This window comes from Haematobia irritans, chromosome 3 (genome assembly GCF_050003625.1).
Source record: "Haematobia irritans isolate KBUSLIRL chromosome 3, ASM5000362v1, whole genome shotgun sequence".
Lineage (NCBI taxonomy): Eukaryota > Metazoa > Arthropoda > Insecta > Diptera > Muscidae > Haematobia > Haematobia irritans.
The window spans coordinates 179,541,848-179,567,250 of NC_134399.1; the positions used below are offsets into that span (position 1 = coordinate 179,541,848).

The 25,403-nt window shown below is 34.7% G+C and overlaps 1 protein-coding gene across 1 annotated transcript in view; it reads right to left on the reverse strand.

Moving 5' to 3' along the window:
* Positions 1-523: 523 nt before the first annotated feature.
* Positions 524-25,403, reverse strand: part of LOC142231309 (very long chain fatty acid elongase 5-like) — a 56,438-nt gene continuing 31,558 nt past the window's right edge. Inside the window, exons 7-9 of the mRNA XM_075301924.1 lie at positions 9,694-9,837; positions 963-1,068; positions 524-850 (exon numbers count right to left, since the gene is read on the reverse strand). Coding sequence (XP_075158039.1) covers positions 528-850; positions 963-1,068; positions 9,694-9,837 — 573 coding nt within the window. The 3' untranslated portion in view covers positions 524-527. The remainder of the gene's footprint in view (positions 851-962; positions 1,069-9,693; positions 9,838-25,403) is intronic.

Genomic DNA, 25,403 nt, shown 5'->3' on the forward strand with positions numbered 1-25,403 from the left:
ATTTCCACAGACGGACGGACAGCCGGACAGACGGACGGACGGACGGACATGCTTAGATCGACTCAGAATTTCACCACGACCCAGAATATATATACTTTATGGGGTCTTAGAGCAATATTTCGATGTGTTACAAACGGAATGACAAAGTTCATATACCCCCATCCTATGGTGGAGGGTATAAAAAGTAACCGTGAAAACAAGCTGGTTTTCAGCTTGAAAAATGAACATAGTACTCGGCTTTACGTGTTAAGTTCTTATGCAAATTACATACGAGAATTATTTCTCCCAAATTGAATCATTTTTCACCACCAATGTACATCATCTTCTCATATGTTATAAATACAATCCCTTAGACTTATTTTTGTTTTTGGTTTGTTACCATACTACTTCAACAAAAAACGACATTTATTTGTAGAGACATTATTGAATTCACTTGATTATTAAACAATTACACAATGCCTTGTTTCTAGTCAACAACAATTATTCTAATTGAACCTGCTGGTGTTTGGTTCAAAGCAATAAATTATTTAATTATTATTTTTATTTGAATTTTCAATCGGCTTCACAATATATGTCTTATAATAGAAAGAACAAAACATGGCTGTAATAAACATATTCTGCAGTAAAAATACACTTAACCAAAAATAGGACATATGACAATTATTATTGTTTAATAGGGCGGCTCCAAATTTAATGCAGAAATAGCCAAATTGTATAATTTGAATTTCGGTTAGACGTGGCTTCCATGCATCTAAATTCATCTTAGTGTCCATGGTTGCAAACAGATAGTAGGTGTACATGAGCACATGGACAAACGAATTGACGAGACCAATTGTTGTGAAAACGGTTCCTGAGAAGATAAAAATAATGCAAAATTTATATGAATAATATGATAGCAAAAGTTATTACTTATTTAATTAAACATTAAATAATAACAAAATAAAAAAAATAACTGCAATTACCAAAGAACTGATTGTGATAGAGAAAACACGCCCATACCATTGTTGCATGATGATAAACATGCAGAAATGATATTTGTTTGTTCTTCTTACGTAAAATAAAAAAGATCTGTAATAAAGAGAATATTTTATGAATTTATTTATTGAAATATTTAATGAAGTTATTGGTAGTATATTTAATGTAGGCAATTATTTTCTAATGATTGGACATTTTTAAAGAAATACTAAAGGGAGAGAAAAAACATATAAATCATATTTTGTTCCTATGTGCCTGAAATTGGTAAACTAGAGTTATTGTAGAAAGAAATGGTGTGTATTGCTCCCATCTTCCTATTTGAATTCGTAACACAACAAAAGTTTCCTGAAATTGGAAATCTAAAAACAAATTTGGTTCACATTTATGGTCTGCAACCATAACCTCAATTCCAAGTTAAATACTGAAGTCCACAGAAAAGATACGAGCCATCACAACTCCCAAACAACAAGCACCTCATGTGTCTTCCAAGCGTAAAAGCCCAATCACAGTTCGTCATAAATCTACGTTGATAGGGAGCCACCGCGTTTCAATGATCAGCAAGCCCGCCTTGCTACACAGTGTTGTGGATTCAAACCAAATTTCGACCAAACACCAAAAAGGTTCTCAGCGATGGATTATCCTCCCTCTGAGCAGTGCTGGTTAAATTTCTGAGTGTTTAAAGCTTCTCCAAGTGGTCTTGCAACCAGACTCTTAAAACTCAAATTACTGGGGTTGTGAAGACCCAGAGATGGAGAAAATTTTATATATATGAACTGATCTCACGATTTAACTCCTAGAAACCGTAGTTTTTATCTGATTTTCCTGCAATTGTACATATACAGGTATAAGTTTCTATCGGTCCATTTGGTAAGGCCCCCATATAGACCGATTTCACTGAGGGTATAGAAGGCGCACTGACTTTACTTCTCGTAATCATTATACCCTAAACTACATAGTGGTCAGGGTATAATAAGTTTGTTCGGCCAAAAAATGTGCCTACCAGAAATACTGATTTTAGACCGATCGACTCAGAATCACCTCCTGAGTCGATCTAGCGCTCGGTGTCCGTCCGTCCGTCCGTCTGTCCATGTATTTGTTGTTCACAGGATTCCGGTAGCAATTATTAACCGATTTTGATGAAATTTGGTACAGGGAGTTTTTTGGGCACAAGGACGAACGCTATTGAATTTGGAAGAAATCGGATCAAATTTAGATATAGCTCCCATATATATGTATCGCCCGATTTCGACAAATGAGGTCACGTTGCGCGTTTTTTTTTTTCAAACGGATCGTCACCAAATTTGGCAAAAGGTAATCTTTTCCATCGCCCTTCAAGTCTGCAAAATTTCATCCAAGTGGGTTCAGATTTAGATATAGATTAGATATATATATAGATTAGATATATGTATCGCCCGATTTTCCCAAATTTGGCCACAACACCTTTATTTATCAACCGATCTTACTCAAAGTTGGCTAAATATAATCTTCTATAGCACTAACTAAATATATGTGCAAAAAATCATCGAAATCGGTTCAGATTTAGCTATAGCTCCCATATATATGTACCGCAGCGTTGCCAGAATTGTTTCACAAAAACCGCTAGATTTGTCCAAGAAAATAGCCAAAAAAAGCTAAAAAATGTTCAAAAATAGCTAGAAAAAAAGCTAAAATGTTTTGTATCAAAAGTCACGTTTTTGATTGAAATTTAACAAACTTAAAGGCTTTATTTCACTTAAAATGCATATTATTTTAATTGTATTCATTTTAGTTCAATTTCTGTGAGACTGTAAGAAAATTCAAGTCATATTAGCTCTGTTTGCATACTCGATACATTTTGATTACTATCACAAATTTTTACTGGAAGTCCTTCGTTTATATTTCCTAGTAAAAACATTTTTCCCAGTAAACTTGCAATTGTCAGCTGGTTAATCATCAACAAGTCCAATGTGCGATATATTGCACAATGTCACATAAGATAATATCAATATATTTCGTTTAACTGAATTAATGATAAATTCGTGAACGTGTACACTTTTCCTAATTTTACCCAAGAGAATAAAACCCATTTTAACTGTCTTGCAAGTTTATATTGAATAACTTTTATTCGAAAATTTCCCATACAAACCTATTGTTGTCTAATTTTCGTAAATGTAAATCCATTCCATTAATATATAGCAGATTTGTTTTGATCCTATCACTACGTTGTTTGATCCTATCATTGCATTTTTTTGATGTTAAAAAAAATAATACCACATTCAAAACTTTATTTCCTTAATTATTTCTATGTTCGGTTCCAAAGATTTTGTACACTAATGATTTTGGTATTGATTCCGTTTTTTCAGCTTTTTCTTCATGAGCTATCACAGTGCTTTATAAACGTGCTAACGACAACTTAAATTTCCAAATTCAGACTCGACTTTAAGTAGAAATTATTCTATGTATACGTTTTTAAAATAAAATGTTGAAAACCCTCTTCTATTTTTTAACGCTATTTTGGTTTGTGGTCAAGATACAAAAACTCCACAAATTTAAAGACTATTTCATTAATTTTAAGAATTTTTTAGAATTGACCCTAGCCTTCTTTCATGAAAAAATACCCATTTTTAAGTTGAATCACTTAACTATAAGGACAAAAAGAATTTATCGCCTATTGAAGAAGAGAAATTCACAAATGCTATTATAACCAAATTACAATAACATAAAAAGGATAAACGAGTCAAATGCTAATATTCCTAATAATTTACTGACAGTTTATATAAGGAATTGAAATATGTGGAAAACCTTATTCTGGCAGCAAGGCTTAGATAAAAACGAAGTTTTATCCATATTTCAATAGGAACATGTCGAAAATAAAAAAAGCCAAAATTAGCTAAAAGGGTCATGAAAAAAAGCCAGAAAAAACGCTAAAAGCTAAATGCATTTTTTCCCCGCTAAACGTCTTCAAAAAAAGCCAAATCTAGCGGGAAAAAAGCTAAATTGGCAACGCTGATGTACCGCCCGATTTTTCTAAATTTAGCCACAAAACCTTTATTTATCAACCGATCTTACTCAAATTTGGCTAAATATAGTCTTCTATAGCACTAACTATATGTGCAAAAAATCATCGAAATCGGTCCAGATTTAGATATAGCTCCCATATATATGTATAGCCCGATTTTCCCAAATTTGGCTATAGAACCCTTATTTATTAACCGATCTTACTAAAAGTTGGCTAGATCCAGTCCTCTATAGTACTTACTATATGTGCAAAATTTCATCGAAATCGGTTCAGATGTAGATATAGCTCCCATATATGTATCACCCGATTTGGAAAATTCGCCCCTAATAACCTTATGTTTAACCATACAGGCCTCATTTCTTAACTGATCTTACTCAAATCTTGCACAAGGTAACTTTTTGTGGTATTAATCAAACCCGCAAAATATTATGCAAATTGGTTCAGATTTAGATATAGCTTCCATATATATGCATCGCTCGATTTTCCCAAATTTGGCCATAGTACTCTTATTTATTAACCAATGTTACTCAAATTTCAAATTTTGATGTACTAGCCGATCGTACTTATACGTACTTGTAGCTCTTACATAAGAATATTCCTCGATTTTTACAAATTTGTATTTATTACCCACACTAATTTAACGATTTTCTCTTTTTTAATAATGGGCTCAATATTAGTGGCATACTAACTCCGTAGGTGCAATATCAACACAGCCAGTATTGCTAGAAGTATATGTCGGGTTTTTCTAATATTTAGCGTCTTGTAGGGACGTAGGGCCACAATGTAGGACATTTTCACTCAACACAATTTGTAATAATTTTTACATTTTGGTGGCTCTAGAGGAGGAAATTAGAAACCGACAAGGCTTGATCTTTAACAATGTGTGGTAAACTTTATTCCTGTAGAAAATTTTGTCAACATTTTATTTCTATAGAACATTTTGTCAAAATCGTATTTCTATAGAATTTTTTCAAAATATTATTTCTATAAAAAAATTTCTCAAAATTTTATTTCTGTGGATTTTTTTCTCAAAATTTTATTTCTATAGAATTTATTGTCAAAATTTTATTTCTATAGAAAAATTTCTCACAAAAATTTGTTTATAGAAACTTTTTCCAAAATTTTATTTTTATGGAGATTTAAGTTATATACGTTGCATATTCATGTTTTAAGATAATAAAGTACTTAGAACTATTTTTGTTTTGTAAATTTTTTTAAATTTAACGAAAAATATAGTAGGGAAAATTGTTTGGGAATGTATGGGAAAGTAGAGAACTTTTTTTGTCCTTGTAGGGTAAACCGAACATTTTCCCTGACGAACTATGAACTATAGTCTGATTGACACAAAGCACCCATAGACATGTACCCCTTAATTTTCTTAAATATGCAACTGCGGTTTATCTCCCAGACCTATATGTTACCCCACAAATGCTTATGATTACTAATTCTGTAATGGTCGTTTAGGGTATGATATAGTCGGCCCCGCCCGACTTTCTACTTTACTTACTTGTTTAAATAATGAAGTTGAAAATCTACAGATTGTAGATTTCAAATCAAGGTGTTATGTCATAATTTTCTTGCACACATACAAGAGATGTTAATGATTTCTCTAAAATTCAAAAAAAAAAATGGTTCTTATAAATCCAGAATATGATATAGTCTTCATAGGTAAAATATTTAACCCCGCTGTTAGGTTAGGTCCATTTGGTCCATTTTTTTCCTTTGTAACTTGGAATCGGTGGTATATATTGACAAAAAATTTCTGCTAATGGGTTCATTTTATACAACAATAGTATATACAAAAAAAAATCTAACTTTACCCAATCCTGAGAAAAACACAAAATCACGAATCAAAGGTTAGTGGACCATTTGGTCCATAGTAAGTTTTTATTGATATTTTTTAAAAACTTTTTATAATTTATTTTTTTATTCGTACAAATTTTTCATTACAAGTAATGCAAAATGTTTTTCGGTTAGTTTTGCAAATAAATTTGCTGCAAATGGAGCATTTTACGTCACACTTTGATTTGCAGCAAGCCCAATTTATACGTTCCGAATACCAGAATGGGAAGTTGCATTATTTTTGGAAGCCTCTGAAGCTGTGCATGTTGTACGTATATTTGACAATAACTGAGCTGAGAATCCTTGTTGAGGTAATCTAGATCGTATTGTCAAATATTTGGCATGAATATTATGATTATTATATGATTATTTGCCACGAATATTATAGTATGGACCAAATGGTCCCTTAACCTGGGATTCGTAAGTTTTTTCTAACCTAACTGCAGGGTTAAACTTATCTATGGGAAGTGTACTATTTGAACTGTTCTGCTTGGGAGAATATCTGCCATCAAACCCCCCTGAAATGTTAGACTTTCCTTATTTGTTGCGAAAATCGCAGCATCGCAAATGACCAACTGCCCTATATATATATTAATATACTTGATTTTTTATACCCTCCACCATAGGATGGGGCTATATTAACTTAGTCATTCCGTTTGTAACACATCGAAATATTGCTCTAAGACCCCATAAAGTATATATATTCTGAGTCGTGGTGAAATTCTGAGTCGATCTGAGCATGTCCGTCCGTCCGTCTGTTGAAATCACGCTAACTTCCGAACGAAACAAGCTATCGACTTGAAACTTGGCACAAGTAGTTGTTATTGATGTGGGTCGGATGGTATTGCAAATGGGCCATATCGGTCCACTTTTACGTATAGCCCCCATATAAACGGACCCCCAAATTTGGCTTGTGATTGCTCTAAGAGAAGCAAATTTCATCCGATCCGGCTGAAATTTGGTGCATGGTGTTAGTATATGGTTTCTAACAACCATGCAAAAATTGGTCCACATCGGTCCATAATTATATATAGCCCCCATATAAACCGATCCCCAGATTTGGCTTGCGGAGCCTCAATGAGAAGCACATTTCATCCGATACGGCTGAAATTTGGTACATGGTATTAGTATATGGTCTCTAACAACCATGCAAAAATTGGTCTATGTCGGCTCATAATTATATATAGCCCCCATATAAACCGATCCCCAGATTTGAACTCCGGAGTCTCTTAGAGGAGCAAAATTCATCTAATCCGGTTGAAATTTGGTACGTGGTGTTAGTATATGGTCTCTAACAACCAAGCAAAAATTGGTCCATATCGGTCCATAATTATATATAGCCCCCATATAAACCGATTCCCAGATTTGGTTTGCGGATCCTCTAAGAGAAGCAAATTTCATCCGATCCGGCTGAAATTTGGTACATGGTATTAGTATATAGTCTCTAAGAACCATTCAAAAATTGGTCCATATCTTTATCCATAATTATATATAGCCCGTATATAAACCGATCCCCAGATTTTAACTCTTGAGCCACTTGGACGAGCAAAATTCATCCGATCCGGTTGTAATTTGCAACGTGGTGTTAATATATGGCCGCTAATAACCATGCCAAAATTGGTCCATATCGGTCTATAGTTATATATAGCCCATCCCCAATCACACAAAAATTGGTCCATATCGGTTCATAATCATGCTTGCCACTCGAGCAAAAATAATCTAGCAAAATTTTATTTCTATATAAAATTTTGTCGAAATTTTATTCCTATAGAAAATTTTGTCACATTTTATTTCTATTGAAAATTTTGGCAAAATTTTATTTCTATAGAAAATGTTGTCAAAATTTTAATTCTATAGAGAATGTTGTAAAATTTTTAAATCTTTTGAAAATTTTGTAAAAATTTTATTTCTATAGAAAATTTTGTCAAAATGTTATTTCTATAGAAAATTTTGTTAAAATCGTATTTCCATAGAAAATTTTGTTCAAATTTTACTTCTATAGAAAATGTTGCCAAAATTTTATTTTGTCAAAATTTTATTTCTATAGAAAATTTTGTCAAACATAATTATATACGTATTTAATCGGCCATTTTAAGTTTAATATATACCACGTATGGACTACGTGGTATATATTACGGTATTAGGAAGTTTTAAGATACCTTGTCATCAGCAAAAGTTACCGCAACCCAAGTAATTCGATTGTGGATGACCGTCTTCAGTAGAAGTTTCTACGCAATCCATGGTGGAGGGTACATAAGCTTCGGACTGGCCGAACTTACGGCCGTATATACTTGTTTTTTTCTTAGTTTATTTACCAGATAAATTTATTGTATGTTCTAAATAACAATGTCCGACAGAGAAATTAGTTTGTAAGCTTCACTGGCGTTCCAATTTCCCATAGTGTAAGTCGAAGTTTTTTACAAATAAACGATCGCTGTTCTTAACTGAAATATCGCCTTTTCTTATTCAATCATTTCAATTTCAATTGAATCAACCCGGTATTAACAGGTTGGCTGATAAGTCCCTGGTCCAACAAAGAAAAACAAATTTTTTTGTCAATATTCGTTTTTATTATTCAATATAGTTCCCTTCAAGAGCGATACAACGATTATAACGACCTTCCAATTTTTTGATACCATTTTGGTAGTACTCCTTCGGTTTTGCCTCAAAATAGGCCTCAGTTTCGGCGATCACCTCTTCATTGCAGCCAAATTTTTTCCCTGCGAGCATCCTTTTGAGGTCTGAGAACAAGAAAAAGTCGCTGGGGGCTAGATCTGGAGAATACGGCGGGTGGGGAAGCCCAATTCATGAATTTTTGCCATCGTTCTCAATGACTTGTGGCACGGTGGAACAACATTTTTTTCTTCTTCATATGGGGCCGTTTTGCCGCGATTTCGACCTTCAAACCCTCCAATAACGCCATATAATAGTCACTGTTGATGGTTTTTCCCTTCTCAAGATAATCGATAAAAATTATTTCATGCGCATCCAAAAAAACAGAGGCCATTGGACTTTGCCAGTGGACTTTTGAGTGTTTCCACGCTTCGGAGACGGTTCACCGGTCGCTGTCCACTCAGCCGACTGTCGATTGGACTCAGGAGTGTAGTGATGGAGCCATGTTTCACCCATTGTCACATATCGACAGAAAAAACTCGGGTGTATTACAAGTTAACAGAGCAAACACCGCTCAGAATCATCAACACGTTGTTGTTTTTGGTCAAATGTGAGCTCGCGCGGCACCCATCTTGCAAGGAGCTTCCGCATATCCAAATATTGATGAATGATATGACCAACACGTTCCTTTGATATATTTTTTAAGGCATCTGCTATCTCGTTCAACATCATTTTACGGTCATTCAAAATCATTTTGTGGATTATTTTGATGTTTTCGTCGGTAACCACCTCTTTCGGGCGTCCACCGCGTGCTCATGCTCATTTCACCACGCTTGAATTTTGCATACCAATCAATTATTGTTGATTTCCCTGGGACAGAGTCCGGAAACTCATTATCAAGCCAAGTTTTTGCTTCCACCGTATTTTTTCCCTTCAGAAAACAGTATTTTATCAAAACACGAAATTCCTTTTTTTCCATTTTTTCACAATAACAAAAGTTACTTCACAAAAGACGCTCTATCTGAAAAACTAATTGACTTACAGACGTCAAATTTTGACACGAATCATTTGAAGGTTGGTACTATATAAAACTAATATGCATATAATACTAGCTACGCCATCTTTGTGTCAGACCGGGGACTTATCAGCCAACCTGTTATACAGGATCAATATCCAAATCTGGGATGATTTCTATCAAATCACTAGAGATCGTCTCTGACCCAGAACACACGATTGGATTACTTTAATTTTAATGCAATACTTACCGTATCGATCAAATCAACATATTTGCTAAGATAATACAAATAAGTACTATGCAAGAGATTCTTTGTCTGATGTGATGTATCCGCTTTATCCAGGTACATGCATGTCCAATTGTAGCGCTGGTGCTGAAAGTAGTACTTCATGAGCTAAAACAAAACAGAAGATAAGAGAGGTTAAAATCATTTTTCAAAAAAATATTCATAATAATATATAATAATATATTTTAAGAAGCTCTTAAAATAATAGTAAAAATGTAATTTTTCAGTCCTTTTCTGAGTTGTTTATTTTACTTGAACTTTGTCTTTTATTTCTCCAATATTTTAATTTTAGATTGCTTCCTCCGTGACATATAAGAGAACAATTACACACAATAATCATCTTGGAGATAGTTCAACATCACGACTCTTGTCTTGCTTACCTATTGCACTGTGCGCCAACTAAAGGGTGATACGGTCAAAATTTGCTCAATATAAACTTGACGTATTTCTTTCAATTTTGCATTCAAAAAACCTGAACACCCCTCATTTTGATGTTGTGTGTGTGTAGAATGTTGCTCCTATTTTGATTTTGGAATTCACTCTTCAGTTGTCAAAATGCCGTGCAAGCAAGAAGAGCAGCGTATCAAAATTTTGCTCGCGCATCGCGAAAATCCGAGCTACTCGCACGCAAAGCTGGCAAAATCGCTAAAAGCTGCCAAATCAACCGTTACAAATGTAATTAAAGTGTTTGGGGAACGTTTGTCGACAGCCAGGAAGTCTGGATCAGGGGGAAATCGAAAACCGGAAGCCGCTGAGACGACAAAGAGAGTTGCCGGTAGTTTCAAGCGAAACCCTAACCTCTCTCTCCGAGAAGCCGCAAATAAGCTGGGTGTATCGTCTACAGCCGTGCATCGAGCCAAAAAACGAGCCGGACTATCGACTTACAAGAAGGTAGTGACTCCAAATCGCGATGATAAACAAAATATGACGGCCAAAGCGCGATCCCGGAGGCTGTACACGACGATGCTAACGAAGTTTGACTGCGTGGTAATGGACGACGAAACCTACGTCAAAGCCGACTACAAGCAGCTTCCGGGACAGGAGTTTTATACGGCAAAAGGAAAGGGAAAGGTAGCAGATATTTTCAAGCACATAAAAATGTCAAAGTTCGCAAAGAAATATCTGGTTTGGCAAGCCATCTGTACCTGTGGCTTGAAAAGCAGCATTTTCATAGCTTCCGGGACTGTCAACCAAGAAATTTACGTGAAAGAGTGTTTGAATAAACGTCTGCTGCCTTTCCTGAAGAAACACGGTTGTTCCGTACTGTTTTAGCCGGATTTGGCATCTTGTCATTACGGTAAAAAGGCCATGGAGTGGTACGCCGCCAACAACGTGCAGGTGGTTCCCAAGGACAAGAACCCTCCCAACACGCCAGAGCTCCGCCCAATTGAGAAATACTGGGCTATTGTCAAGCGGAACCTAAAGAAGACCAAAAAAACTGCTAAGGACGAGCAGCAGTTCTAGGCAAACTGGCTTTCTGCGGCGAAGAAGGTGGACAAGGTGGCTGTACAAAATCTGATGGCAGGTGTCAAGCGTGAGGCCTGGCAATTCGGTTTTGGAAAAGCGAAAGCCTAACTGAATATTTTTCCTGAATTTTATACTAATTGAACTTGAACAAGTATATACGGCCGTAAGTTCGGCCAGGCCGAATCTTATGTACCCTCCACCATGGATTGCGTAGGAACTTCTACTAAAGGCTGTCATCCACAATCGAATTACTTGGGTTGCGATAACACTTGCCGATGGCAAGGTATCGTAAAACTTTTTAACACTGTCTTCTAAATTGTAAGTTAGTCCATAAGGGGTATATATTAAACAAAAAAAAAGGCCGATTAAGTACGTATATAATTCAGTTTGACAAAAATTTCTATAGAAATAAAATTTTGACAAAATTTTCTATAGAAATAAAATTTTGACAAAATTTTCTATAGAAATAAAATTTTGACAAAATTTTCTATAGAAATAAAATGTTGACAAAATTTTCTATTAAAGTAAAATGTTGACAAAATTTTCTATAGCAATAAAATTTTGACAAAATTTTCTATAGAAATAAAATGTTGACAAAATTTTCTATAGAAATAAAATGTTGACAAAATGTTCTATAGAAATAAAATGTTGACAAAATTGTCTATAGAAATAAAATGTTGACAACATTTTCTACAGAAATAAATTTTTTACAAAATTTTCTATAGAAATAAAATTTTGACAAAATTTTCTATGGTAATAAAATGTTGACAAACATTGCTATAGAAATAAACTTTTTACAAAACTTTCTATAGAAATGAGATTTTGACAAAACTTTCTATAGTAATAAAATTTGACAATTTTTACATGGCTGTTAGAGGCCATATACTAACGAAATGTACCAAATTTCAACCGCATCGGATGACTTTTGCTCCTCCAAGAGGCTCCGGAGGTCAAATCTGGGGATCGGTTTATATGGGAGCTATATATAATTATGGACCGATATGGACCAATTTTTGCATGGTTGTTAGAGACCATATACTAACACCGCGTACTAAATTTCAATTGGATCGGATGAATTTTGCTCATCCAAGAGGCTCCAGAGTTCAAATCTGGGGATCGGTTTATATGGGAGCTATATATAATTATGGACCGATATGGACCAATTTTTGCATGCTTGTTAGAGACCGTATACTAACATCAGCTACCCAATTTCAAACGGATCGGATGAATTTTGCCCCTCCAAGAGGCTCCGGAGGTCAAATCTGGGGATCGGTTTATATGGGAGCTATATATAATTATGGACCGATATGGACCAGTTTTTGCATGGTTGTTAGAGACCATATACTAACACCACGTACCAAATTTCAATCGGGTAGGATGAAGTTTGCTCCTCCAAGAGGCTCCGGAGGTCAAATCTGGGGATCGGTTTATATGGGAGCTATATATATTTATGGACCGATATGGACCAATTATTGCATTGTTGTTAGAGACCGTATACTAACATCAGGTACCAAATTTCAACCGGATCGGATGAATTTTGCTGCTCCGGAAGGCTCCGCAAGCCAAATTTGGGGATCGGTTTATATGGGGGCTATACGTAAACGTGGGCCGATATGGCCCATTTTCAATACCATCCGACCTACATCAATAACAACTACTTGTACCAAGTTTCAAGTCGATAGATAGTTTCGTTCGGAAGTTAGCGTGATTTCCACAGACGGACGGACAGCCGGACAGACGGACGGACTGACGGACGGACATGCTTAGATCGACTCAGAATTTCACCACGACCCAGAATATATATACTTTATGGGGTCTTAGAGCAATATTTCGATGTGTTACAAACGGAATGACAAAGTTAATATACCCCCATCCTATGGTGGAGGGTATAAAAAGAAATTTAATTTGATTTTTTTAAATAAACGATTTCACCGATTTACACGCGTTTTCTCTTAACCAAATTTTGACCGTATCACCCTTTAACCACCATTAAATTTCGTCATAGTGGATTACATCATTATATAAAGAATTGTAGGTGAATAAGGTGAATCCTACTCCCTCAAGAATATCAGTTTGAATGGTAAGTTTAAATAAGCTAAATTTGATTATATGGAATATTTGAATTAACTCAGATGATGCGAGATCAACACAGAAAAAAATCCGTAGTTATAGTAAAGCTAAATTTAATCTATTTTTCTTTAGAAAAAAAGTATTTGTTTGTTGGTAATAAAAGCAAACCCTAGAAGAGTGTAGACATGTTTCGCTTGAGCTCGTGAATAATAGTATCTAAAACCTGCTAAAAGACTCACATTGCTTTTATTGTTATACCCTGCTCCACACTGTGGAACAGGGTATTATAAGTTAGTGCATATGTTTGCAACACCCAGAAGGAGACGAGATAGACACATGGTGTCTTTGGCAAAAATGCTCAGGGTGGGCTCCTGAGTCGATATAGCCCTGTCCGTGAACACATTTTTGTAATCAAAGTCTAGGTCGCAGTTTTAGTCCAATCGACTTCAAATTTAGCACAAGTATGTGTTTTGGCTCAGAATAGATCCCTATTGATTTTGGAAGAAATCGGTTCAGATTTAGATATAGCTCCCATATATATCTTTCGCCCGATATGGACTAATACGGTCCCAGAAGCCAGAGTTTTACCCCAATTTGGTTGAAATTTTGCACAGGGAGTAGAATTAGCATTGTAGCTATGCGCGCCATATTTGGTTGAAATCGGTTGAGATTTAGATATAGCTCCCATATATAGCTTTCGCCCGATTTACACTCATATGACCACAGAGGCCAATTTTTTGCTCCGATTTAGTTGAAATTTTGCACAGGGAGTAGAATTAGCATTGTAGCTATGCGTGCCAAATTTGGTTCAAATCGCTTCAGATTTCGATATAGCTCCAATATATAGCTTTCGGCCGATTTACACTCATATGACCACAGAGGCCAATTTTTTGGTCCGATTTAGTTGAAATTTTGCACAGGGAGTAGAATTGGCATTGTAGCTATGCGTGTCAAATTTGGTTGAAATCGGTTTAGATTTATATATAGCTCCCATATATAGCTTTCGCCCGATTTACACACATATGACCACAGAAGTCAATTTTTTGCTCCGATTTAGTTGAAATTTTGCACAGGGAGTACAATTAGCATTGTAGCTATGCGTGCCAAATTTGGTTGAAATCGGTTCAGATTTAGATATAGCTCCCATATATAGCTTTCGCCCGATTTACACTCATATGACCACAGAGGCCAATTTTTTGCTCCGATTTAGTTGAAATTTTGCACAGGGAGTAGAATTAGCATTGTAGCTATGCGTGCCAAATTTGGTTCAAATCGCTTCAGATTTCGATATAGCTCCAATATATAGCTTTCGGCCGATTTACACTCATATGACCACAGAGGCCAATTTTTTGGTCCGATTTAGTTGAAATTTTGCACAGGGAGTAGAATTGGCATTGTAGCTATGCGTGTCAAATTTGGTTGAAATCGGTTTAGATTTATATATAGCACCCATATATAGCTTTCGCCCGATTTACACACATATGACCACAGAAGTCAATTTTTTGCTCCGATTTAGTTGAAATTTTGCACAGGGAGTACAATTAGCATTGTAGCTATGCGTGCCAAATTTGGTTGAAATCGGTTCAGATTTAGATATAGCTCCCATATATAGCTTTCGCCCGATTTACACTCATATGACCACAGAGGCCAATTTTTAACTCCGATTTAGTTGAAATTTTGCACAGGGAGTAGAATTAGCATTGTTGCTATGCCTGCCAAATATGGTTGAAATCGGTTCATATAGCTCCCATATATATGTTTTTCTAATTTCGACAAAAATGGTCAAAATACCAACATTTTCCTTGTAAAATGGCCACTGCTTAGTCGAAAAGTTGTAAAAATGACTCTAATTTTCCTAAACTTCTAATACATGTATATCGAGCGATAAATCATAAATAAACTTTTTCGAAGTTTCCTTAAAATTGCTTCAGATTTAAACTTTTCCCATATTTTTTACTAACATTGTGTTCCACCCTAGTGCATTAGCCGACTTAAATTTTGAGTCTATAGATTTTGTAGAAGTCTATCAAATTCTGCACAGAAAAAAATATCACCAAAATATTTCCAATTAAAAAGTTAATTGAAGTTAAAAATTTTTTCAATTAATAAATTAATTGATACAATTAACTTTTTAATCATGATAGAAACATTAAGTTAATTAAGTCATTGATTGAAAATTTTAAAATTTTTAATTAACAAATTAATTGATACAATTAACTTTTTAATCAAATTCGCAAGACTAATTCAGTTAACAAAAGTGCTGATTTTTTTTTATTTTTAATTAAAAATGTATTTCAAACAATCTTTTGCTAATCCAAATAAAAACTCTAAGCCAATTCAGAAAGTAATTCAAAATAGTTACCTTTTTTAATTAGTAAATTAATTGAGTTTTGAAATCAACATCAATTAAATTTTTAATTGAATCAATTAAAAAATTAATTGAAATTTGCTGAAAAAAGCAATTAATTTTTTAATCAAGAATTTTTTCTATACCCAATTAAAACTGTGATTGATACTATCATTTTCGTGATTGAAGACAATTCAATTAAAAAATTAATTGGATCAATTAATTTGGTGATTGAATCAGAAAAAATTTTTTTTGTGTGTGTCCAGATCGAGTGATATTTAAATGTATGTATTTGGGACAAACCTTTATATATAGCCCCCAACACATTTGACGGATGTGATATGGTATCGAAAATTTAGATCTACAAAGTGGCGCAGGGTATAATATAGTCGGCCCCGCCCGACTTTAGACTTTCCTTACTTGTTTTAAATATAAATATATACACCCTGTGTCTGGAAGCTTTTGGAATCAAGCTCTTTTTTTTTTAAATATCAGTGCTTACAAGTCCAAAAACTTTTTCTCATATCAATCGGAATTGTGAAGAAAAATACACAAACATAAAAAAGTTAACAAAAACAAAGAAAACATATAAGAGAGTGAGAGGAATATTTGACAAAAGACTTTCATATGTGTCAAAAAGTGATAAAGCTTTCATATCTTTGAGTTGCTGCACAACACTTACCCTCATATGGTTGTGTTTTTAACTACACTGAAAAAACAGTGAACCCTTTTCCAATGCACAATGAACTAAACTGTAGTAATATTGACCATGATTTAGCCCTTAAGATTTTTTTCAACTTGTCTAGTTTATAATTCTCTTAAATTTTAGTTCATCTATAACATTGTTCAGTTTTACAACACCATAAGATTTATATACCCCTACCAGGTTAAAAGTCAGTATTATTTTGTTTTACTTGCTTATTTTGTGGGAAACCCGATAATAAAAATTGGTTAACAGTCTCTTTAAAATGTCGACGATTAAACTATTTTTAAATCAATCATTCCACAGTACAGAGAAATTAAATAATTAAAGGAACAACAAACCGTTTTACTATTATGAAAATGTTCATACATTAAAATTAAACTTTCTTTAAGCAAAAGTACTTTATTATAAAAACTTATGATGAAAGTTCTTAAACAATGTTTTTTGTGAATAAAAAATTATGACCACGTGTAACAAGAAAGTAGTTCATTTGAACTCGCTGTTTGGACATTTTGACTTGTTCGTTTTTTATTCATAGTAGGTAAATTTTTCACATATCTTGCTGAAAAAAAAATGGAAGCAATAATGGAAATTGTTAAAAATTAACACGATGTTACAAAATATAATTTTTTAATTCTTTATTTTAGCTTGTAACTTACCATATGTGGGGGCATTTTATCAAATGGTGTAAGGAATTAAACTTTTATTTGGAAAACGTATCTCATAAAATTTGTACCTGAAAAAAATTAGAGAAATAATGAAGTATTCTATATAAACTTATAAAACTGTGTTGTTATCGATGTGAAGGATATAATAAAATAAATATTCTAGTTGAAAGAAAGCCAAAGTTTTAGTATAAAACTTACCAATTCTCTATTAAATTGTACGCTGAGGGGAAATATAAAATGTTGTCCAAATTTATTTGGGCTACTCTGAAATTAAATATTTATGTTTTACATTAAATAAAATTACTAAATAGGTTTCCAAAAATCTAATGAAAAAATAATATTATGCATAAAAAAAAAACAAATATTCTGGTTAAAAGAAAGTTAAAGAATCCTTACCAATTCACTATTAAATTACAAGCAAAGGAGTACTAAAATTTGTTTCAAATTTTTAAGGGGTTATTCTGAAACTAAATATTTGTTTTTTTACATTAAAAACATTGGTTTCCAAAAAAAATTGATTAAAGAAATACTAACATAAGGTATTAAAAACCTGTAATTTTGATGATAAAAAGGTCATAAAAACGTAAATATTCCAGTTGAAAGAAAGCCAAATTTTAAAAGAAAACTTACCAATTCTCTATTTTTTAAATTTGTTCGAACCCATCTGGAGTTGCTTTGAAATTAAATATTGCTTTTACTACAAAGAAAAACATTAAACTGATTTCCAAAAAAAAAAAAAATTAATTAACAAATAATAATATTCATAAACAAGTATATACGGCCGTAAGTTCGGCCAGGCCGAAGCTTATGTACCCTCCATCATGGATTGCGTAGAAACTTATTCTAAACACTGCCATCCACAATCGAATTACTTAAATTGCGGTAACGCTTGCCGATGGCAAGGTATCTTAAAACCTCCTAACACCATCTTCTAAATTGTATGTAAGTCCATACGTGGTATATATTAAATCAAAAAAGATCGATCCAATACGTATATAATTCAGTTTGACAAAGTAGACATAAAATTTTGACAAAAATTTCTACAGAAATAAAATTTTAACAAAATTTTCTATAGAAATAAATTTTGACAAAATTTTCTATAGAAATAAAATCTTGGTAGATTATTTTTGGCTCGAGTGGCAACCATGATTATGAACCGAATAAAATTTGAAAAAAATTTTCTATAGAAATAAAATTTTGACAATGATGAAAATTTTATTATGAACCGAATAAAATTTTAACAAAATTTTCTCTAGAAATAAAATTTTGACAAAATTTTCTATAGAAATAAAATTTTGACAAAATTTTCTATAGAAATAAAATTTTGGTAGATTATTTTTGGCTCTAGTGGCAACCATGATTATGAACCGAATAAAATTTGAAAAAAATTTTCTATAGAAATAAAATTTTGACAATGATGAAAATTTTATTATGAACCGAATAAAATTTTAACAAAATTTTCTCTAGAAATAAAATTTTGACAAAATTTTCTACAGAAATAAAATTTTGACAAAATTTTCTACAGAAATAAAATTTTAACAAAATTTTCTATAGAAATAAAATTTTCACAAAATTTTCTATAGAAATAAAAATTTTGACAAAATTTTCTATAGAAAGAAAATTTTGACAAAAATGTCTACAGAAATAAACTTTTGACAAAATTTTCTATAGAAATAAAATTTTGGTAGATTATTTTTGGCTCGAGTGGCAACCATGATTATGAACCGAATAAAATTTGAACAAAATTTTCTATAGAAATAAAATTTTGACAAAATTTTCTATAGAAATAAAATTTTGACTATGATGAAAATTTTATTATGAACCGAATAAAATTTTAACAAAATTTTCTCTAGAAATAAAATTTTGACAAAATTTTCTATAGAAATAAAATTTTGACAAAATTATCTATAGAAATAAAATTTAGTACATTATTTTTGGCTCTAGTGGCAACCATGATTATGAACCGATATGGACCAATTTTTGTGTGATAGGACCAATTTTGGTATGGTTGTTAGCGACCATATACTAACACCACGTTCCTAATTTGAACCGGATCGGATGAATTTTGCTCCTCCAAGAGGCTCCGGAGGTCAAATCTGGAGAACGTTTTATATGGGGGCTATATATAATTATGGACCGATGTGGACAAATTTTTGGACGGTTGTTAGAGACCATATACCAATACCATGTACCAAATTTCAGCCGGATCGGATGCAATTTGCTTCTCTTTGAGGCTTCGCAAGCCAAATCTGGAGATGGGTTTATATGGGGTCTATATATAACCGATGTGGACCAATTTTTGCATGGTTGTTAGATACCATATACCAACATCATGTACCAAATTTCAGATGGATCGGATGAAATTTGCTTCTCTTTGAGGCTCGGTTTATATGGGGGCTATATATAATTATGGACCGATGTGGACCAATTTTTGCATGGTTGTTAGAGACCATATACCAACATCATGTACCAAATTTCAGATGGATCGGATGAAATTTGCTTCTCTTTGAGGCTCGGTTTATATGGGGGCTATATACAATTATGGACCGATGTGGACCAATTTTTGCATGATTGTTAGAGACCATATACCAACACCATGTACCAAATTTCGGGCGGATCGGATGAAATTTTCTTCTCTTTTAGGCTCCGCAAGCCAAATCTGGGGATCGGTTTATATGGGCGCTATATATAATTATGGACCGATGTGGACCAATTTTTGCATGGTTGTTAGAGACCATATACAAACACCATATACCAAATTTCAGCCGGATCGGATGAAATATGCTTCCGTTAGAGGCTCCACAAGCCAAATCTGAGGGTCCCTTTATATGGGGGCTATACGTAAAAGTGGACCGATATGGCCCATTTTCAATACCATCCGACCTACATCGATAACAACTACTTGTGCCAAGTTTCAAGTCGATAGCTTGTTTCGTTCGGAAGTTAGCGTGATTTCAACAGACGGACGGACGGACATGCTTAGATCGACTCAGAATTTCACCACGACCCAGAATATATATACTTTATGGGGTCTTAGAGCAATATTTCGATGTGTTACAAACGGAATGACAAAGTTAATATACCCCCATCCTATGATGGAGGGTATAAAAACATATTGAAAGCTCTTGCTAGTTGATAAGCTCTTTCCTTTTTCACGGATCGCCTAAAAGCAGGCCATAGAAATATTTTGAAAGACTTTTCAACTAAGTGTTACGCCTAAAAGCTGTTAAAAAAACACATATATAGCAATCATGAGTGAACAAAACCAAGGAGAAGTCACTCAGATGGATTTGGTTGAAGATAATGATAATGTTATACGTAACTCTAATGCACCCAAACGTGATAGAGAAAGTTTTTTTGTGACGTACTTACGGTAATCCTTCCAAAACACCAAGATCATCAGACTCTCCTTTCCGAGTTATGCAGATTCTTGATGAACGTTTTTCAAAACTAAGTTACCGTTTAATTGATCAATTTAAAAATATGTTAAGAGAAACTGAGAGCCGCATTTTAAATGAACTCGACAGAAGACTGTGTGACGTCATTACAGATCTTAAAGATCTTAAAGAGCTTAACGGTCGTGTTCTTCCTTTGGAAAAAGGCTCAGAAGAAATCACAGTATTAAAAGCCGACATTAAGGACCTTAGAATGCAACTACTCACACAAGAAAATGCATATGTCGCCTCGGAAATACGCATTAATTGAATACCATACCAACAAGAAGAGAACTTGAACGAGTTGTTTAATAAAATTTGTGATTTCATGAATATATCAATACCCCGATTCAAAAGAATACATCGCCAGCAAAATAGAAATAACACTAAAAATTATAACTCAACAGATGGTGTAATTCTAGTTAAATTCATGTCGCCGTACGACAAAAACTTTTTCTTGAAGTCGGTGTCAGCCTATAAGAAGCAAAACAATAACTGCCTACTCCTTAAATCTATGGGGTTTAGGACAGACGCACAATTTTATATCAACGAAAATTTGTCCAACACCAATTACTACTTCCTACAAAAGGCACTCCAGTTAAAGAAAAAAGGCCAAATAAAGACTGCTTATACTTTTCGTGGCCTGGTTTATATCAAACGTTTGGATTGCAATGAACCGTTATGTGTCTTTCACGAAAATGTCATTGAAGAGTTTCGTACAAAAGGAGATGAAACCAGATCGAATATATAGTCATCGACATATTTATGCCTTTTACCTTTTTCTACTGATGGCTCACAGTTTTAAAATCATATTTTGTTCTATTATATTATTTTCTAACTATGTTAATATATATCTTAATTTTCTTCTCAATCTAGCTTTGGCTCTAATCTTTTGTGTTGCTGGTGCTTTAAGAATAGTTAACTTTGTACCCGATAATGACAATGGCTAGTTATGGTACTGATTCCAAGGACGTTACTAAAAATCTGATCACAATTTTAACCAAACAAAATAATGGATTAAAGATATGTCATATTAACTCACAGAGCTTGTTAAATAAGATTGATGAATTCAAATATGTATTTGAGGACTCTGGCATGGACATTATTTGTATTTCGGAGACTTGGCTCTACTCGTCAATTCCTGATGGTTTAGTGAATCTCAATGGATACACAGTTTTTAGATCCGATAGGGAAAGTCGCGGTGGTGGTGTGGCCATATTTGCTAGGGATTACTTGAAAGGGAGATTTAAGTTCCGATCGGCGGTTGGTGATTCGGTAGAATACGTTTTTATGGAGATTACCACAGGGATTAGGAAAATTCATATAGGTTGCATATATCGACCAAACAACACGGTTGATATACAGTCCCTTTTAGAGGTTCTCGAAAGTGAAACTCTGGGTTTTAATGATGTTATATTGGCAGACGATTTTAATTCGAACATTCTTGTAGACTCTTCCTTGTTAGATAAACTGCTGACTTTGAGTCTCGTTACTACTAACAATGTGTATCCCACACACTTCTCTTCATCAGGTTCCAGTACAGATTTGTTTTTTGTGAACAACCCATGTGAAATTCTGCATTATGATCAGATTTCAGACTCATGCTTCTCGAAACATGACCTGATATTTCTGGACTACAATTTTCCTAAACATGAAAAGGTGGGAACTTACAATTACACGTATCGGGATTATCGGAGTATTGATTACACGGACATGCAAGATAGGATCAATTCGGTAGGCTGGGACAATATTTACACCTTTAGCTCTGTGGATCAGCAACTGGAATTTCTGCAGGGTAATATTGTGCGTATATATGATGAGACCATCCCCATCAAGAATAGAAGAACAAAGTCTAACAATAGACCTTGGTTTAACTCCACAATTAAGTCTTGTATCAGGGAGAGCGATATTGCGTATTCCAGATGGAAAAGATTTAGGACATCTGAGCTCCTTCAGGAATATCGTTCGTCAAGGAATAGGGTCAATAGCTACATTAAAGCGGCCAAGGTTCGGTATTACGCTGGGAAATTTCATAGGGCAGTAGATTCGAGAAGTAAATGGGGGGTTATACGGGATATAAGAGTTGGTAAGTCCAGGCATCTTTCTCAGCACTGCGGAGATGTTGATGAACTTAACAAGGCGTTCGTTAATGTTCCGACTATACCAATTGATGATTCCTTTTATGGTAATAGTAGTAGAACAGCGGACGATTCTGATATTTATGGCTCTTTTGAGTTTCGATATGTCTCATATGATGAGGTGGTTATTAGCTTCTCCAAAGTGAAGTCCAACGCCGTTGGTCTTGATGGTATCGATCCAAAATTTATTACGATCATACTTCCAATGATTTTGCCTTTTCTTACCCATTTTTATACCCTCCACCATAGGATGGGGGTATATTAACTTTGTCATTCCGTTTGTAACACATCGAAATATTGCTCTAAGACCCCATAATGTATATATATTCCGGGTCGTGGTGAAATTCTGAGTCGATCTGAGCATGTCCGTCCGTCCGTCTGTTGAAATCACGCTAACTTTCGAACGAAACAAGCTATCGACTTGAAACTTGGCACAAGTAGTTGTTATTGATGTAGGTCGGATGGTATTGTAAATATAACTATCGGTCCACTTTTACGTATAGCCCCCATACAAACGGACCCTCAAATTTGGCTTGCGAGGCCTCTAAGAGAAGCAAATTTCATCCGATCCGGCTGAAATTTGGTACATAGTGTTAGTGAATGGTCTCTAACAACCGTGCAAAAATTGGTCCACATCGGTCCATAATTATATATAGCCCCCATATAAACCGATCCCCCGATTTGGCTTGCGAGGCCTCTAAGAGAAGCAAATTTCATCCGATCCGGCTGAAATTTGGTACATAGTGTTAGTGTATGGTCTCTAACAACCATGCAAAAATTGGTCGACATCGGTCCATAATTATATATAGCCCCCATATAAACCGATCACCAGATTTGAGCTTCGTAGCCTCTTGGAAGACCAAAATTCATCTAATTCAGTTGAAATTTGGTACGTGGTGTTAACATATGGCCTCAAACTCCCATGCAAAAATTGTTCGGTATCGGTCCATAATTATATATAGGCTCCATATAAACCGAACCCCAGATTTGACCTCCAGAGCCCCTTGGAAGAGCAAAATTCTTCCCATTCGGTTGAAATTTGGTACGTGATGTAAGTATATGGTATCCAACAACCATGCAGGAATTGGTTCCTATCAGCCCATAATTATATATAGCTCCCATATAAACCGATCCCCAGATTTGACCTCCGATGCCTTTTGGAGAAGCAAAATTCATCCGATCTGCTTGAAATTTGGTACGTGGTGATCGTATATGATATTTAACAACCATGCCAAAAGTGGTCCATATCAGTCCATAATCATATATAGCCCCATATAAACCGATCCCGAGATTTGGTTGTGGAGCCTCTTGGAGGAGCAAATTTCATCCGAGTGAGTTGAAATTTGGTACATTGTGCTAGTATATGGTCGTTAACAACCATGCCTAACTAGGTCCATATCGGTCTATAGTTATATATATCCCTCAGATAAATCGATTTCCAATCACACAAAAATTGGTCCATATCAAGTTCATAATTGTATATAGCTCCCATATAAGCGACCCCCAATTTCAATTCTGGCTCTCTACGTACCGTGCAAAAAGTCCATATCGATTCGTAATTATTTGTAGACTTAACTATACATAACTTGTTTGTCTAATATACACCACGTATGGACTAACTCACAATTTAGAAAACGATGTTAAGAAGTTTTAAGATACCACAACCCAAGTATTTCGATTGTGGATGACAGTCTTTCGTAGAAGTTTCTACGCAATCCATGGCGGAGGGTACATAAGATTCGGACTGGCCGAACTTACGGCCGTATATACTTGTTTTAATACGATTTTAACCACAAGTATGTACCCCACTATGTGGAAACATGCGAAAATCATTCCGGTTCCTAAATCTAATTTTGATTTCCGTCCCATATCTATACTCTGCTACTTGTCTAAGGTCTTCGAGAAGATATTGCACCCTCAGATGTCAGAATATCTTCACCGGGAGTCACTGTTGACTGGTAGGCAGTCTGGGTTTCGCCCGGACCATAGTTGCATCACTGCCCTGGCGGAGGTTTCAGAATCGTTGAGAGGAGATATTGATGACAACAAAGTTGGATTTCTTGTACTTTTGGACCACTCAAAAGCGTTTGATTCTGTTGATCATCAAAATCTGGCCATGAAATTGAGACGTTTCTTTAAATTCACACCAACGGCATTGGACCTGATTACGTCGTACCTTAAGGACAGGATTCAAACAGTTTATAGTGGAGGCGATAGATAGGGACCTCTACCTGTATATAAGGGTGTGCCACAGGGGTCCATTATAGGTCCGTTATTATTCTCACTATATGCCAACGATCTCCCCCTACAATTAGAGCATTGCAAGACTGTCATGTATGCTGATGACGTCCAGGTTTTCCTGAGCGGAAATGTTGGCAGTATCAGGGACACTGTAGAGAGGCTTAACAATGATCTTAACCGTGTATTTAATTGGGCGAAGGCTAACGGATTTTTGCTGAACCCTACGAAATCGAAATGCCTTATAATACACAGGAACAAGCATTTCCACCCACATGCGCCGGATATTATTATAAATAATCAGAAGGTGGATGTTGTCACCAGAGCGAAGAATTTAGGAGTAATTTTCAATAGTTCACTTAGTTGGACAGATCATGTCAATTCTGCTGCGGGCCAGACTTATGCTAGGTTAAGAGCGCTGTGGATTAGCCATTCCTATACGCCACTGAACATACGAATTATCTTGGCGAAAACTTTACTGGTACCAGGACTGATTTATGGCTGTGAACTTTTTGCTAATTGCGACTCGGGAAGTCTACGGAGGTTAAACATTGCCTTCAATAGCATCATCCGTTATGTGTATGGACTGAATAGGCGATAACGTGTCAC